This window comes from Colletotrichum fructicola (assembly GCF_000319635.2).
Source record: "Colletotrichum fructicola Nara gc5 chromosome Unknown KSG_Nara_v1_contig07, whole genome shotgun sequence".
NCBI lineage: Eukaryota > Fungi > Ascomycota > Sordariomycetes > Glomerellales > Glomerellaceae > Colletotrichum > Colletotrichum fructicola.
Genome location: NW_027094057.1, coordinates 1,548,114 through 1,562,481, shown reverse-complemented (window position 1 = coordinate 1,562,481; position 14,368 = coordinate 1,548,114). Strand labels below are relative to the sequence as shown.

At 52.2% G+C, this 14,368-nt stretch overlaps 6 protein-coding genes across 6 annotated transcripts; 4 read left to right on the top strand and 2 right to left on the bottom strand.

The window, feature by feature from the left end:
• Positions 1-907: 907 nt before the first annotated feature.
• Positions 908-3,735, bottom strand: CGGC5_v012145 (putative endochitinase; the record flags this gene model as incomplete). Its single annotated transcript, XM_032030968.1, has 7 exons — positions 908-1,165; positions 1,219-1,225; positions 1,275-1,461; positions 1,940-2,480; positions 2,531-3,069; positions 3,131-3,587; positions 3,640-3,735. The coding sequence occupies 7 exons, from the start codon at positions 3,733-3,735 to the stop codon at positions 908-910; spliced, it is 2,085 nt and encodes a 694-aa protein (XP_031889540.1).
• An 892-nt stretch (positions 3,736-4,627) lies between these two features.
• Positions 4,628-5,798, top strand: EO (2-methylene-furan-3-one reductase; the record flags this gene model as incomplete). Its single annotated transcript, XM_032030967.1, has 2 exons — positions 4,628-4,827; positions 4,889-5,798. 2 exons carry the CDS (start codon positions 4,628-4,630, stop codon positions 5,796-5,798), a joined length of 1,110 nt encoding a protein of 369 aa, XP_031889541.1.
• A 26-nt stretch (positions 5,799-5,824) lies between these two features.
• On the bottom strand, positions 5,825-6,383 carry CGGC5_v012143 (uncharacterized protein; the record flags this gene model as incomplete). Its single annotated transcript, XM_032030966.1, has 2 exons — positions 5,825-6,282; positions 6,335-6,383. The coding sequence occupies 2 exons, from the start codon at positions 6,381-6,383 to the stop codon at positions 5,825-5,827; spliced, it is 507 nt and encodes a 168-aa protein (XP_031889538.1).
• A 1,189-nt stretch (positions 6,384-7,572) lies between these two features.
• CGGC5_v012142 (uncharacterized protein) lies at positions 7,573-8,270 on the top strand (the record flags this gene model as incomplete). Its single annotated transcript, XM_032030965.1, has 2 exons — positions 7,573-7,777; positions 7,840-8,270. The coding sequence occupies 2 exons, from the start codon at positions 7,573-7,575 to the stop codon at positions 8,268-8,270; spliced, it is 636 nt and encodes a 211-aa protein (XP_031889539.1).
• A 480-nt stretch (positions 8,271-8,750) lies between these two features.
• Positions 8,751-10,133, top strand: CGGC5_v012141 (uncharacterized protein; the record flags this gene model as incomplete). Its single annotated transcript, XM_066152650.1, has 5 exons — positions 8,751-9,175; positions 9,233-9,686; positions 9,759-9,868; positions 9,928-9,940; positions 10,107-10,133. 5 exons carry the CDS (start codon positions 8,751-8,753, stop codon positions 10,131-10,133), a joined length of 1,029 nt encoding a protein of 342 aa, XP_066008068.1.
• Positions 10,134-12,070: 1,937 nt separating this feature from the next.
• On the top strand, positions 12,071-14,308 carry CGGC5_v012140 (uncharacterized protein; the record flags this gene model as incomplete). The annotated part of the gene is made up of 5 exons (XM_066152649.1): positions 12,071-12,513; positions 12,572-13,034; positions 13,120-13,244; positions 13,308-13,556; positions 14,059-14,308. The coding sequence occupies 5 exons, from the start codon at positions 12,071-12,073 to the stop codon at positions 14,306-14,308; spliced, it is 1,530 nt and encodes a 509-aa protein (XP_066008069.1).
• Between the last annotated feature and the right edge of the window lie 60 nt (positions 14,309-14,368).

Genomic DNA, 14,368 nt, shown 5'->3' with positions numbered 1-14,368 from the left:
AGGAAATGCCTATTTTCAGGACAACTTTGAGATGCGTGGCTGGCTCAGCCCGAGTCTAGGCCACGGAATCCGTGCGCTCACAGTAGACGCCGACTCCTTGTGTCAGTCCCTTCGAGTCGTGGGTATGCAGTTTTGCTCGCGACAGGCAGATCGGATGGCGCTTCTTTGTTGCCTGCAGCAAGCTCTTTGGGCAGCACTTTCCGACGGATAGCACACAAGCGAATATGTGATCAAACGCGCGTTTCCTCGGCAGTCACCTCGTGCCTTGGTGAGGTGCTAGGGTGCCGACATGTCGACGTCGTAACGTAAGCGTGTTCTGGAAGCGTTCCATCTAAGTACGTAGCCAGGAACAACCTCACCTTGACCAGAGGTGCAGAATACTCGGTGAAATTAGTGATCAAGCGTTCTTCGTAGGCAAACTCTTCCTGCCTGGCAAGCGAGCCGCTTGCTCTTTTCGTCAATGAAGCCGTATGAGTCGCGCGCCGCGATATCCCACAGTCTGCAGCTGGAGATCTATCGGTTTGACGATGTAAACAACCGCTCGAGTCATCGACTTTCCGGAACGAGCGAGCAAATTCCAACGACGGCCGGTTGACGATGCGGCAATCGAGCGCGGCTAGTTCTTGAAGAAGCCTCGGCTCAGAAACATGGGAATGCTGAGTGTTGAAGCTTTACCGACGGCGCTTTCGCCGGCAGCCACCCGCGAACAGATTGCCCCTGACCAGTACGGGCGGCCCGCAACTCTTTCTCGAGCACCAGGTTTCACGATGATGGCTAGCTCTACATCGCGCCCTCTTGGCCCAGGACGTGCCGCCGCGCTTCGGGTCCGAACGCAGTTGAGGTGAGCAGAAAATTTCCGTTGACAGGCTTAGACAGGCGGAGTTTGCAGCGAGACGTGGGTGAATTCTCATAGGTGCAGTGTGCAGTAGAATGCCGGGTTCTTGGTGTGCGGCAATAGTAGCGCGTCCAAGACCATCTTCCGATCAAGCTTCGATGTGGAGAAGACGGATATCGGGCGATACTTCGGTGTCTGCTGGTCGAGAGGGTGGTGAGCTTTGTCCCCCCTCCTCCCGCCGGCGTTGACATTTCTTCTGCCCAACATTCCTCGCAAACCTTCCAATCCAGAGGAAGCTTCAAAAGCTTGTAGCGTCTTGCTGTCGGCATGCTGCAGGCCATCTCTCAGCATCTGCACAGAACGAGTCATTTGACCGAACTCACCACTAGACTGCCCAGGACATAGCGTTTAGCAGCTCAGCAGTCTAGATCAGACGGACGCGATGTCCAGAAGGTTTTCAGGGCTTCGAAATCTCTGATAGACCTCGGCGACCGCGGCGAATGCTGCGCCATCCCCTTGGGAGAGCTTGTCGGGGTGCGTTCCGAACCGCGAAGGCCCAAATCCCGCGGGAATCCATGCTGGTGATTTTGAGTATTCTGCCCGCAGTCGGCCCCAGAAGTATGTGCCTAGATCAATAGCAGCAATGCCAAATCTCAAGTTAGTGCGGTTGCTGCGTATGTCTTCCCTGCACATCCGTTATTTCCGGAGAAACTGCGAGAGATTGCAACGCAGATACAGATGTCGATGCACGCATGTCGTTGGATGACACGAATGAAGATGAGTTTGGCTCAAAGGAACATGTGGTATTCCTGCAGCGAAGCGACAGCGACGTCACGTGACCGGAGTCGCGCCAAACGCGACGTTCCGTCGCCACTTTCAACTCTTCTCCGCCGCCAGAACACTCGGCGGTGCTTCGGAGTGCACATCAGCTCAGTTGGGCTTTGACGCTCATGTTCCATCCCATCACGTCCTCGGATGCTAGCTTCGAACAGATGACTCCCTCAAATCATGCCGTATGGCCTATCTCCCACATTACGTACGACGAGCTTCAAAACACATGCCTATGTACATCAGCGTCCAGTCAAGATGATCAGCTGCAAATACCATAGCCAGATTGGCAGCCTTCGCCGCAGTGCAACGCCGAATTGCCGCAGAATCCCCATTGGCTGCAGCATTGGTAGTCACCGTTGCCTCTGCAGGTTGATCCTCCCGCACCGCAAGAACCATCGGTAGATACGGGCAGTCCCGACACGCTATCGGTGCCGACATTGCCGGTACCACAAGTGCCGAATTCTGGCTGACAGCCAGTTCCGCAATAATCTAGGCCAGATCCGCAATATCCGTACATGCTGCAGCAGTTGCCGGCTCCGCATGATCCCACGTTTACTCCGCAAGCTCCGCCTCCGGGTGACGGGGTGGTGGGCGTATCCGGCGCGGGCGCCGGAGCGGGATCAGGAGTGCTGCCGGTTCCACATGTGCCGAAGTCAGACTGGCATCCCGTTCCGCAGTGGTCCGTCGACGTCCCGCAGTATCCGTACTGGCTACAGCAATATCCAGTGCCGCAGGATCCAATCCCGGCTCCGCATCCTCCCGTGCCAGGGTTCGGCAGCGTTGGACTCTCTGGGTTAGTCGGTGCCGGGTTTGTCTGCATTATCAGTTATCAACTGGCAATTTCTTCTTGGCTCGAATACTTACATCGCAAGTTGTCAATGACGGGTTCACTGCGGCCTCTACCAGCCAGTCTTTCATAGTCGCTTGGAAGGATTTGCCGTTGTAGGGGTTTGCGTCGCCTCTAGTTGCTTCCCAGACAGCAACACCTCCAAAGGATGCCCGGCAGTAGTACGCATCGATCAGGTTTCTAGCCTGCTCGTGTGTAATGTAGTTTCCCTCACTAGCAGCATCCGGTGAAGCTGGCAGGGTGATGTACAACTTGGCAGCGCTACTGGCTGTAGTCGACAGCCACTGAGCCCAAGTGTCGTAGGTGAATCCCGCCTGTTGTGTGACCTGGCCAGGAGTGTACGACGGGTTGCTAGCCGTCCAAGTTGCCGCCGAGCACGCCGGAGTGTTGTAAAATTGGACAAAAATCATGTCGAACGGAATAGCAGTGATCATGTCACCCATGTTGGCATCGGGGACAATGCACTGAGGTGCACCGGTGAGATAGTACGGTTTCGATGCCGTCGGGAAGAAGGAACGCAAAAGGGTGAGCATCGCAATGTAGCCCTCTGAGTTGTCTATGGGTCGACTGTCAGCCTGCACTCTGTGGGGAAAAATACGGGAAAAGGCGATACTTACCAGTTGATGGCCACTCAATGTCCATGTCAAAGCCATCCACTTCAACTGCCTGCCCGGCATTGTCGAACGGACGGGGACCTGTCCAATCAGCGCTCTGGGGACCGAACATCTTCCAGAGGTATGTCGCCAGGACTTCGCCCTCGTTTCTGCCCGTGAGTTGATAGTTCGTTACGCCACCTCCCAAAGAGAGGATGATCTTCTTGCCATATTGCTGCTGGCACACGGGGATCTGGGCGTTCAGCGTCGGGCAGTTGGACTGCAACTGATCCTTAGAGGGGTCGTTCACACCATTCCATCCGGGACCTGGGTAGACCTCCCCACCGCACCGGTTGCCAAAGTTCGTACCCGGGTAACCATTTGCTTGCGCCGGGAAGAGGTGGACGAAAGACAAAACGATAACATCAATCTCAGGCTGCTGGCACTGCTCTATCAGGTCGCCCTGATTAGGTCCTTGCCCCTGTATGGGAGTCAGCTTGATAGTTCACTCAATATGGAGTGAAGAGACATACGTAGTAGACAACAACGTTATTTTTCGAGTTCGGGTCGAAGCCAGAGCATCGCGAGACCACGCCGCTTAGGAACGTGAGGAAAACAAGGAAACGCATTGCGAACTGCGGTTTGCGTGGCGCCGGAGAGCAACTAGCAGAGAAATGTGACGAAGATCGCATTTGACGATCCCACAGACCGGCCGGGGTCACAAGATATCGAAGAAATGCTCGTCAAATAGCAGAACTTTGAAGAAATCGAAGCGTCCAACACCTCAGTGACGCAAACGAAAAGTAGCCGAGAGGAAGAAGGAAGGAGAAAGAAGGCTCGATGATGAAATCTTTCCCCAGCTCCTTCTTCCTCTCCAGTCGGTCCCTCTTTCTCTAAATACCAAATGGCAGTCGCGCTCCCACCGCACTTGCCGAGAGGAAAGAGCACCACTCCATCGCGACTGCACTTTCTCCTGCGGTCCTGGCATTGGCGGCGCAGCCTGGGAAAAGAAATGCTGCAGAAATATTTCTCCCTCGACAAGCTAAAACTAGCAGTTTCCAAGATTCTGGGTTTGAGACGACGGTTCTTCCAACCCAACTATTCCGAACAGCGTGCCCCTCCTCCGGTTTCCCAGGGCGAGAAAGGCCCCTTGACTCAGCCCGCCACCAAAGCCGACTAAAGGGCGACATCCCATCGGGAGGCTGGTGTCTCCAGGATCGACGCATCGTTGGCAGTTGACCAAATTTTCTGTGAGAATATTGAAATTGATCAATCTTGGTGCAATTAAGATTGAGCCTGTGCAGAACGCAGGCGTTTAGAGCAGATTGTAAGTCCAACCGGCCGTGGGTTCGGCGTCGTTGGTGGGGCCATGCCACCGAAACCGCCGAACAACCCCACCGAACCGCCGACCGAACTTTCCAAACAGCCGGGCCGGATGTGCGCATTAAAAGCCACAAAGTTCCCGGCTGCACTTAGCTTTTCCCCCCTCCCTGTCTCAGTATTTTCTGTAACATGACAACCATGAGCGACCTTCCCCAAACGATGCGCTCCCTAGTGGCGCTGCAGCATTGCACCCCCGCCGGCTTCGAGGTGGCCGAAGTGCCCCTCCCGACAATAACGAATCCTACGGAGGTGATAATTCGGGTGCATGCCGGAGCGATTATGAAGGGCGATTGCCAACGGGCTGTGGGATCTCGGATCGTAGCATCGCGGAAAGAAACGTGTGTGCTCATGTACCCACTGCAAACCATTTTGATCAATGAATGACTGACCATTCGCTAGATTTCCCGTGAAACTAGGCTGTGAGGGCGCTGGTATCGTTGTTGTGGTCGGTCCAGAAGTCAAGCGCTTCAAGGTCGGCGATGCAGTCTACGGACACGGCGTCGTCCGCCCCGCCTTCAGCAATCCGGACCCAGGTTTCTGCTCCGAATATGCAATCACGCAGGAGAGATTACTGCTCCCAAAGCCGCCACAAATAAGCTTTGAAGAAGCTGCTGCACTTCCAGGGTACACTGTGACGGCGTACCAAACCATCAAGCGCGGTCTTGAACTAGCCGGTTGGGAGAGCTTAGAAGGGAAGACTGTGTATGTCCCAGCTGCCTTAAGCGGAGGGGGCTTCAGCGGGATCCAGGTTGCGAAGAACCTTTTCGGTGCAGCGAAAATCATCTCAACTGTCTCAACACCAAAGCTGAAGCTGGTTGAGGAGTATCTTCCCGGGATGGTGGACCAACTTATCGACTACAAGACGACGAGCTTGACAGACGTCATTCCCAAGGGCAGTGTGGATTTCATGTTCAACACGCAATGGGACAGCATGAACCCAGCGATACCCCTTCTCAACCCCAAGACAGGCGTCATCATGTCCATTGCCTCGATTCCTCCATCACCTTTGGTGAGGGAGATCATGGGGCCTGGCATGGTTCCGCTTTGGCTGGCTTGGATGTTGGACCTGGTCCAGTGGTGGTACGCGTTCAAGTTTAGAGGGACGAACATCCAACACGAATTCGTGTCGGGTAATCCGGAGATCAGAGAAGACTTAGAGAGAGCTGGTGAGATGATTGCTACCGGGAAGGTAAAAGCGGTCTTTCGTACGGTGGAACTATCTGATATCGAGTCTATCCGGGAAGAGTGCGTAAAGGTCGACACCGGGAAGGGTGGCCTTGGTAGGCTGCTGATTAGAGTGAAGGACTAATCCCTGCTTTACTGCCCGTCAACGATCTAGACAAGCCCCTTCACAATCGCGATAGAGCTGGTATAAATGTCCAGCACCCTAGCCTTAATACCATCTTCAGCACCTGCGGTAATCGCATCCGCTCTCGCGGTCCACACAATCTCAGTGTTGTTGTTCCCGATGTCATTCAACTCAATCGTGCCCTGGATGTTGACCGCAGGCAAGCCAGGAGCTTCGTAGAGCGTATAAGCCAGGGAGTGTTTATCGGCATCGACCCAGTCCAGTCGCTCGCGAGCAAATTGGCCGGCCAGAGTAATGTCTCGGACAGCGCCGGGACCAAAACCGGTGAGTTCGTTGAAGGTGACGTTCTTCATATAAAGCTGGGCGGCTCCGAAGGCTGAGTAGATCCCCCAAACGGTCCCGACAGAGGCGTTGAAGGTGTCGGTGACCTGCCCAACGAAGATCTTGGATTCGTTTCGAGAGGTCAGAGGAGATGACGAAGCGACTAAGACTGTTAGGTCAATCATTCTCAGTGACTAGGTATGGAGAAGACATACCTCCACAGAGGAGCGCGAGGGGCGCAGCGGCGAGAGAGATGAACTTCATATTGTGATGTTGAACAAAGAGCGAACCTTTTTTTGGTGCTTGCCTGCTTCTGATGCCTTCAAACTCCCTCTACGGCCTCATGTATTCATCTCTTATACCCATTGGAAGCGTCTAAGATAGCAGACGGCATCGACTGTCGGCGCCGAGTTACACTCCAGGCGCCGATGATCCATTTGTCAACGGCCGAAGGACAAAGCGATTTGTCCGAAACTCCAATGCAACCCTTGACATACATGAGTTCCCAGCGATCACTATGGGTCATTCAACAGAGGTGCCCCATTTGACGGCGAATCCAAGCATTGAGAGCCGAACTAGTTCATCCCGCCGGCCAGTTGTACGAATCAAGTCCTCCGCCCTCTGGGCCGTTCATCTCATCAGGTCCTCTGTGCTCTTGGCGTAACTCTATTTATTTTGTTCCTCGATTTACAGAACCACAACGCAGTCTGTTCAAAGGACTTTGGGTGCGCTCAAGTTCCGGCGACCGATGCTCCAACCGACAACGGCATTTCGTCACTCTTGTCAATTGGGGAAAGGGAGAGGTCACCGCACAAAGTGAGACACTGATTTTCACTAGAATGAGCTTCGATGAATTTTGCGGTAAGATTTCTTGAATCTCATGATGCCTTTTGAAGCAGGACTAGCAACAAACAACCCAAAACGGCGACCCTGGTCCGAGCGATCCCGGGGCCGGCGGGCGAGTGGAGACACGTCGGGTCCGGACCCGGCGCGGGCATTGACGCCGGCGGTCAGAAACAAGCGATCAAGATGATCAAGATCGAGCCATTGCCCCTCAAATTCCACCGTGTGTGAAACAAGAAACACCCAAGACCAAAAAAAGTGGCGTTCGCGATGATGTGCATAAAATTCCAGCGCGACTTCAGCCCTTTCAGCCCCGGTTCAGGAAGCCACTGTGGGCCCATTAAACACCCAGCGGGTCCTGTCGCGACCGCAACGCGAAAGCAGGACGCGCCGCGCCAGGCCTGTCGCACCAGACCATCCAATGCGCATTCCATTTCTTAGCGCCGTGAATCTCACCCACCCTGTCCGTCCCAAACATTCCCACAGCCGATAGACACAAACATCGTCAATCCATCTTCACAGTAATTGCGCCGCAAAGTTTACCGATTCCGCCGCTCTTGCCAACATCACACGAACATCTCCATCCTCCAACTCCCTCGAAATCTTTACAATGGCCCTCAAGCGCAAGCGCTCCGCCTCCGAGCTTGTCACGCTCTTCAACTCCCCCGCCCGCTCCGACTCCAGCGTCGAGTCCTTCGACTTCCCAATCTCTCCTAGCCTAGCCTTCCCTCGCGCATTCGCGACGCCATCACATCTCGACAGCCGGACAAGAAAACGGTTCCGCGATAATCGCCCCTCTCAGGAGGAGGTTCATCGTGAGTAGACTCAATGGCTCTGTTACCTTCGAATCAGGCGCTAACGATCAATCGCCTCACAGAACGCACACTCCAGATGCTATACTCCGCCCAACAACAAGATCAAAGCATGGAAACCGAGCTTTCATCATCGCCTGCTCCTGCTCCCGCCATCGCACGTAACACACAAAAGTCTCTCCACAGCTTCTGGAACATTAAGTCCCCGCAACCTCCCGTGTCAAGGACAGCCAGCCCACCGGTCCACCAGAGAGCGTTGAACCCCACGAGCTGCGAGGACTGTGGTGCCGGTCTTGGTTCAGCGGATGCCGACGGCATGGACATCGACGGGTGCGAAGGAGACAACGCTTGCGGCGCCTGTGGAAAGCATGTCTGCTCGCAATGCTCTATCACGAACCTTGGAGAGCAGAGAAGATGTTTACACTGCTCTGGCAGCAAGTCATGGGTGACGGGGAGCACGCCTGCTTGGGCCACATCATCGATGCGAATGGTTTGAGCGGTTGTGTGTTAGATTTGAGGCTTGGTTGCTTTGCAAGGCATGGCGTTCTGGGTGGCAGGCTGGTATTGATTCGGCGTTTAGTATATACATCACATGATACCGGGGAATACCACGATTGGAGAAATACAAGAAGCATCGCATTCAACCGCCTCGTCTGATAAGAAATCACATACAAGAGCTTAGCCACCCCTCGGCAAGCCCGGCGACTGCGAAATGTAGTAAAGAGCGAAGAAGAAAGCCATGCAGGTAGCCTTGTGCAGCCGCCGACATGAGGCGCAGGGCACTGCCTCCTGGTGCTGAATGGTCAGAAACTCCCTGCTCCGCGGCCAATCTCATATGTGCTGACACCCAACATGACCGCCCAGCCCACTTCAACATGAGATCAGGCTACGCACCTTTTCCCCTCGAAATTTCCCCCGAGATCCGAACCAGTGTCTTGCTTCCTCCTTCCATCGTCAACGTAGTCTGTTCAGCGCCATGGCGGGGGCCTTGGGGCTTGCATCCAGCATCATAGCTGTTGCCGATCTGACTGGAAAGACAATCGCCCTCACGATCAAGCTTAAGACGCTCTGGAAAGAGGTCAAAGATGTTCCGATCACCCTCCTCGACAAGGCAGAGTATCTCCAACACCTCGAAGAGCTTCTTGATCTAGCAGAACAAGATGCCACAGAAGATTATACGCCAACTGCTGTTCGGAACGCTATCAACAGAGCTCGCGCCGCCAAGAACGATGTCCAGAGTACGATCGATGCATACACGGAAGAACTCGCCAACAGACGCCACTACAGGCGGAGAATCGCGGCCGCCAAATTCGTCATCCAGAAAGACGACCTCAGAACAGTAGAGCAAAAGCTTGACAGGGCCTTAGAGCTCTACAAGCTTGCCAATAACGTTGTTTACGGGTAGATCTACCTGTGCAAATGCTTGTTGTGAATCAGAGACTAACATTTCTCTGTTAGCCGATACAACAGATTAATCTACAAAAAACTTGCTGAGTCGACGAGTACCGTGGCCATCTCCACGCATAATCAGAGCCTTATCATCGACCCAGGAGACTCCCAAGGCTATATTCCAAGCCAGATTGTTACAGTCAAGGCTGCTAAGCCAAGGACGAAAGCCATTTTTGAGGGTCCTTCAGCACTGGGTCGACTGTGTTTCGGCTACCATGACGAAACCTACAGCTTCTCTTTGAGAGTCCCAGATTGGTTGGGGGGGAAGGTTTACTCTGCCATGGTCCAAAGAAGCATCGCAGGCTGGCAATCCTTCCTTTCAGTGTACCCCACTATTGACCGTTTTGAAGATGAAGTCTTCGATATATTACAGGAAGACGACATCAGTGCTTTGCAAAAGTATCTTTGCGAAAACAACCTAACACCCCGCGTCCATAATACTTACGGGTTTAACCTGCTTCACGTTAGTTTAAACGCTTCTCTGGATAGCTTATGTCACTTTCCATTAGACTGATTATTAATTCTTTTACCACAGTTTTCGTTAGAGGAGGAGTCTGTTGAAACTGCAAAGTGGCTCTTGAGCTACGGTCTATACCCAGGCTCATTCGATGAATGCAAAGCTGGCTTTGCTGCCTCAAAGGCAGAGTACGACCAGGATCGTACCTTTTGCTTGCTGAAAAGCCATTCGCTAACTGTCTCGAAAGGTCCCCGGTCGAGGTTTATATCGCGAATTTTGATTCAAAAAATCAAAGTCATCAAATTGAGATCCTCAAGCTTTGTCAGAATTATATGCCGAATACGGTGAAGTCATATAGTAAGATTTGGGGTACAATAATCTCGAAGAGATCATATGAGGATTTTGCAGCAATCCAGATGGTAATAGAACCTTGCTATCCCGCTTTTCATCTGATGATAAGATATATACATGCCTTCTGTGGCATAACATTTAGCGATTGGAGTTGGCACGAAGTCAAGAAAGTTTTACCCGAAGCCGAGACCCTGTCCACAGATCTCATCGAAATCTGCAGAAGTGAGCCGCCCTACATGGGACTCTCAGCAACAGCATCAATCGGTATGTCCAGAGATTTCGTCAGAATGAACGATAGTCGGTCAGTTTTACCAGTGAACTGCAGCTTCTATCGAGTTCTGGGCGATATTGTCCGGGTTGACCCGGAAGACATCACGACCTGTTTTTTTCGGAACCTTTCCACTGGCTTGACCGCAATCACACCATTGTACATGTTTCTCGCGCGATTTTGTTGGGAGTGGAATCCGCCCGAAGTCCTTGATCAGCTTCTTCGGTCAGCAGTCACACATTGGGTGAGCATTCTCTACGACAGCGGCGTTGATCTCTTGGATTATGGCCGCAAAATAAGAGAAGGTCATCAAGATCTTGGCTGGCGCTTGCCAGGAACTATCGTGCGTCCCAAGGCAAAAAATTACCCAAGGGAGATTCCTTATACCTTTTTCCGTCTCGGTATCACGTACGGTTCATTGCCCAAGCAGTGGAGGTTGTGGTGGGCTCCCAATATCAACGATTACGCTGCAGACTTCTGGAGGTTAGTGGAAGATTTAGGTCCCACCTATTCTGGTTTCGATGTCCCGGGGGGCCTGGAAGGATGACTTTGATGACAAGAGCGATGATGATGATAAAGAGGAAGTCTCGTTTATTTGGCCGGAGTATCGCAAGATAAGGGCCCCAATTTGAGTCTGTTCATTGATGTTAAGCTGTCGACTTTGGATCTTCTGCGTTGGTTTGTAGGAGAGTCTAGTCTTCAGGTCGAGCTTCAGGTGCGGTACGGCGAACAGCCCAAGGAGTCGATTTCAGGTGGGCTGCAGCTTCTCATTCGTTCGAAAAAAGTACATGATTCCATAACATAGCGATATTCCCTTTTCTTTCATACCTGTGTGGTTTTAAATAATCTTTCTTTCGTTTCGTCCGTCGTCTTAGCGAAGCCGCGAGCTTGTCCCGCCCGCATTTCGTACTTCAAGCCAACCGGGCGGATCACTAAGGTAGTAGCCGCCCGAAGAGCAAAAGTCTTTCGTAGCTGAAATCATTAAAGCAAAACTCATCGAGAATTTCAAGTAGTCGAAACGACGATTGAATGCCGAGATTTGGGGAAGATGTGACTCATCGTCTAACTGAGCTAGTGAATGTGCTTGAAGACAAGGGTTTTGGAGAGACGTCTGGTCTAGACGAAGTATCGGAACAGCAAGACGCCAACCTATATGGAAGGCATGTGCCTGAGCCGAAGAACAATGAAATGTTTCCGGAACTTGAAGCATGGTCGATTACCACTGGTAATACGAACGGTCTCAAAATGACAAGTAAGTCAGGAGTCTTGTCAGCGATCGTGCATTGGGGGCATGCTAGGCCGTCAGATGCTGAACTGCGACGCAAGGGGAAGAGTTCCACGAAGTTCTGCAATTCTGGGAGGTGATTCGCGAAAAGCTATCCAGTAAGCGACTTCTTCGTAAGCCAGGCGTATTCCACAGATGGCCAGGCAACTTGTCCCGCTCCAGCTGAGCGGTCATACAATCGCGGAAAGCCTGTTACAGAAGATTCCTTCCCCCGAAGTCGACATCCATGGTTTCCGCAGCTGTTTTTCGGCGCAGTCTCCTTGCATATGCATGAGTACCAGATGACCATGGGGGCGATGGTCCTAAGCCAATACTGCGCCTGCTGACATGCAGCCCTGCCCGGCATGGAGGTGTGACAGATCAGGCTGTGGGCATACCCGTACGACCCGTAACATCGATCAAGTTGGGCGATTTCTCCCTCTTCATCCCACTCGAATCGCATCACCCTCAATCGCACATCAACTTTACAAGGACCCTACCATCGCCATGGCAGAAGCTCTCGGTACTGCGGCCAGTGTGATTGCCGTGATCGACCTGGCAGGCAAAGCTGTCACCCTGACCTTCAAGCTCAAATGTCTCTGGGACGAAGTCAAAGACGTGCCAGCCGCTCTTCTGGAGAAGGCGGAAGAGCTCCAATATCTCGATGAAATTCTCCGCGATGACGAGACCCACGCTGCCAACAACCCGCTGCCGACCCCGGCATGGAGTGACGCAATCATGCAGAAGGCCATGGGCAGAGCTCGCGCCGCGATGGAAGATTTACAAATGACTCTAGATGCGCATAATCGTAGTCTTGAGGACAAACGACAACATAGGCGAAGGTTCGCAGCCGCTAGAGTTGTCCTTCACAAGGAGAGTCTGATAGCGATGGAGCGGAAACTCGATAATGCTCTGCGACTTTACAGAATGGCTGAGAGCCGTTACATCTTGTAAGACCCTTGCTAATAATCGTTACTCCGCCGACGCTGACTTTTGACACTTGTTTAGCAAGACGTGTGCTTCTATAAACGCCCAACGACTTCTCCCGCCCCTGCAGGCGTCCGACACGGTCGGAACTCAATCGGATAATCTCTCGACCTCAGGAGACGACACTTATGAGTCTCTTAGGCTTAGCAAGTCATATCTTACAAAACATTCCAAGCCAGACTTCACGGCAATCTCCAAAGGCACTACCCTCCTCGGCAGACTTCGGTTTGGTTTCGGCTATCAAACCTGTCACATTTTCATCCGCACCCCGAATTGGCTCGGAAACACTGTGTACTCTGTGATGGCTCAGCAGAGTGTGTCAGGTTGGCAGCTAAACTTGTCATCTTACGCGGTGGTAAACAGAATCCCAGATAGCGTTATAAACGCTGTGTGGAACGACGATGTTATCGCCTTGCAAAGGTGTCTTCGGGAAGCAAAGTTGACGCCGTATGTTCATAAACAAAACGGCCTGAATCTACTAGTTGTAAGTATACCGGAAGGCTTTCTATCCCCTTTAAGAACCAGATCTTCTTGTTTGATAGTTTTGCTCACCGAAAACCACTTGCAAGTGTGCCGTAACATGGGGCGCTGTCGAGATATCACGATGGCTTTTGCGCGCAGGTCTATACCCTGGATCCTTCGGTGAATGGTCAGCGACACCGAATAGCAAGATTTCAGTAACTTACAACGTCAGGTGAGTGACACAAGATCCCAACCCCTGCAACTATGAATCTTGATAGGCTGACGGAATTTCAAGGACTCCACTGGAACGGCTGCTGTTTGGTCCCTGGGATTCCGAGATACTCGAACGTAATGCCCAAATGTTAAGGATTCTTATGGACTACACGCCAGACATCGCTGAAGAAGATGATAAAATATGGAGCCTGATAATATTTGATAGAAGCTTCGAGCAGTATCGCGACATTCAAAAGATCATGAGTCCTCAATTGCCCTCAGCACCGCTTCTATCTAGGCTGTGGCATTGCTGGAAAGTGTTGACGGCGAGGTACTGTACTTTCGGAGATGTCTTGTGCTTACTGCCAGAAGTTGGATCTGTCAGCACTGAGTTGATCAATTCTTGCTGGATCATGTCAGAAGAGACCCTCGCTCTTTCGCATCTGGTTGGGTCCGGAGTAGGCTGGGAGATTTTGGAATCAAACGGCGAACTACCCCATCTCACAACGGAAGACAGTTATCATCACGTTCTTGGTGAAATTGCAAAATTCAAACCGGGAGATTTGTCAGAGATGTCAATGACACTTGTGAAGGAGACATCGCTTGTCAAGATGCTCGGGATCATAATGACACACTTTCATTCACATTCTCCTCAGGATTTTGACTGCATCTTGCAGTCAGCTATAAGGTCTTGGGTAAACAAACATATTATACACCAATGGGGTCAACCTTTCGGAGTATGGCCACAGAGAAAGATGCTCCCAATTTCGTATTCGAGAGGGAAGAATCCCACGGGGGTTTCAGCAGGTGGGTCATCGGTATAACTATTTCAGAGTTGTTGGGATCACGTACGGGGCGTTACCTGAGCAGTGGAAGGTATGGTGGTCTGTCTATGGCCTGGAATATGCCGGGGACTTTTGGCACATGGCTGAAGATCCGGTTTTGAACATTCCAGGGGGTTGGAAGGACGATTTTGAATCTCCTGAGAAGGTTGGAGAAGAGCGCCTTGTCCCATGGGATGACGAAGAGATGGGACGCTGGATTGTTTGGTCTGAATACCGCAAAATCAGACCTCCTTGCTAGGAAGTTTTCTCTCTTGTTCGAGTGGGTATAATCACATATGCCTCCGGGGGCATTTTGACT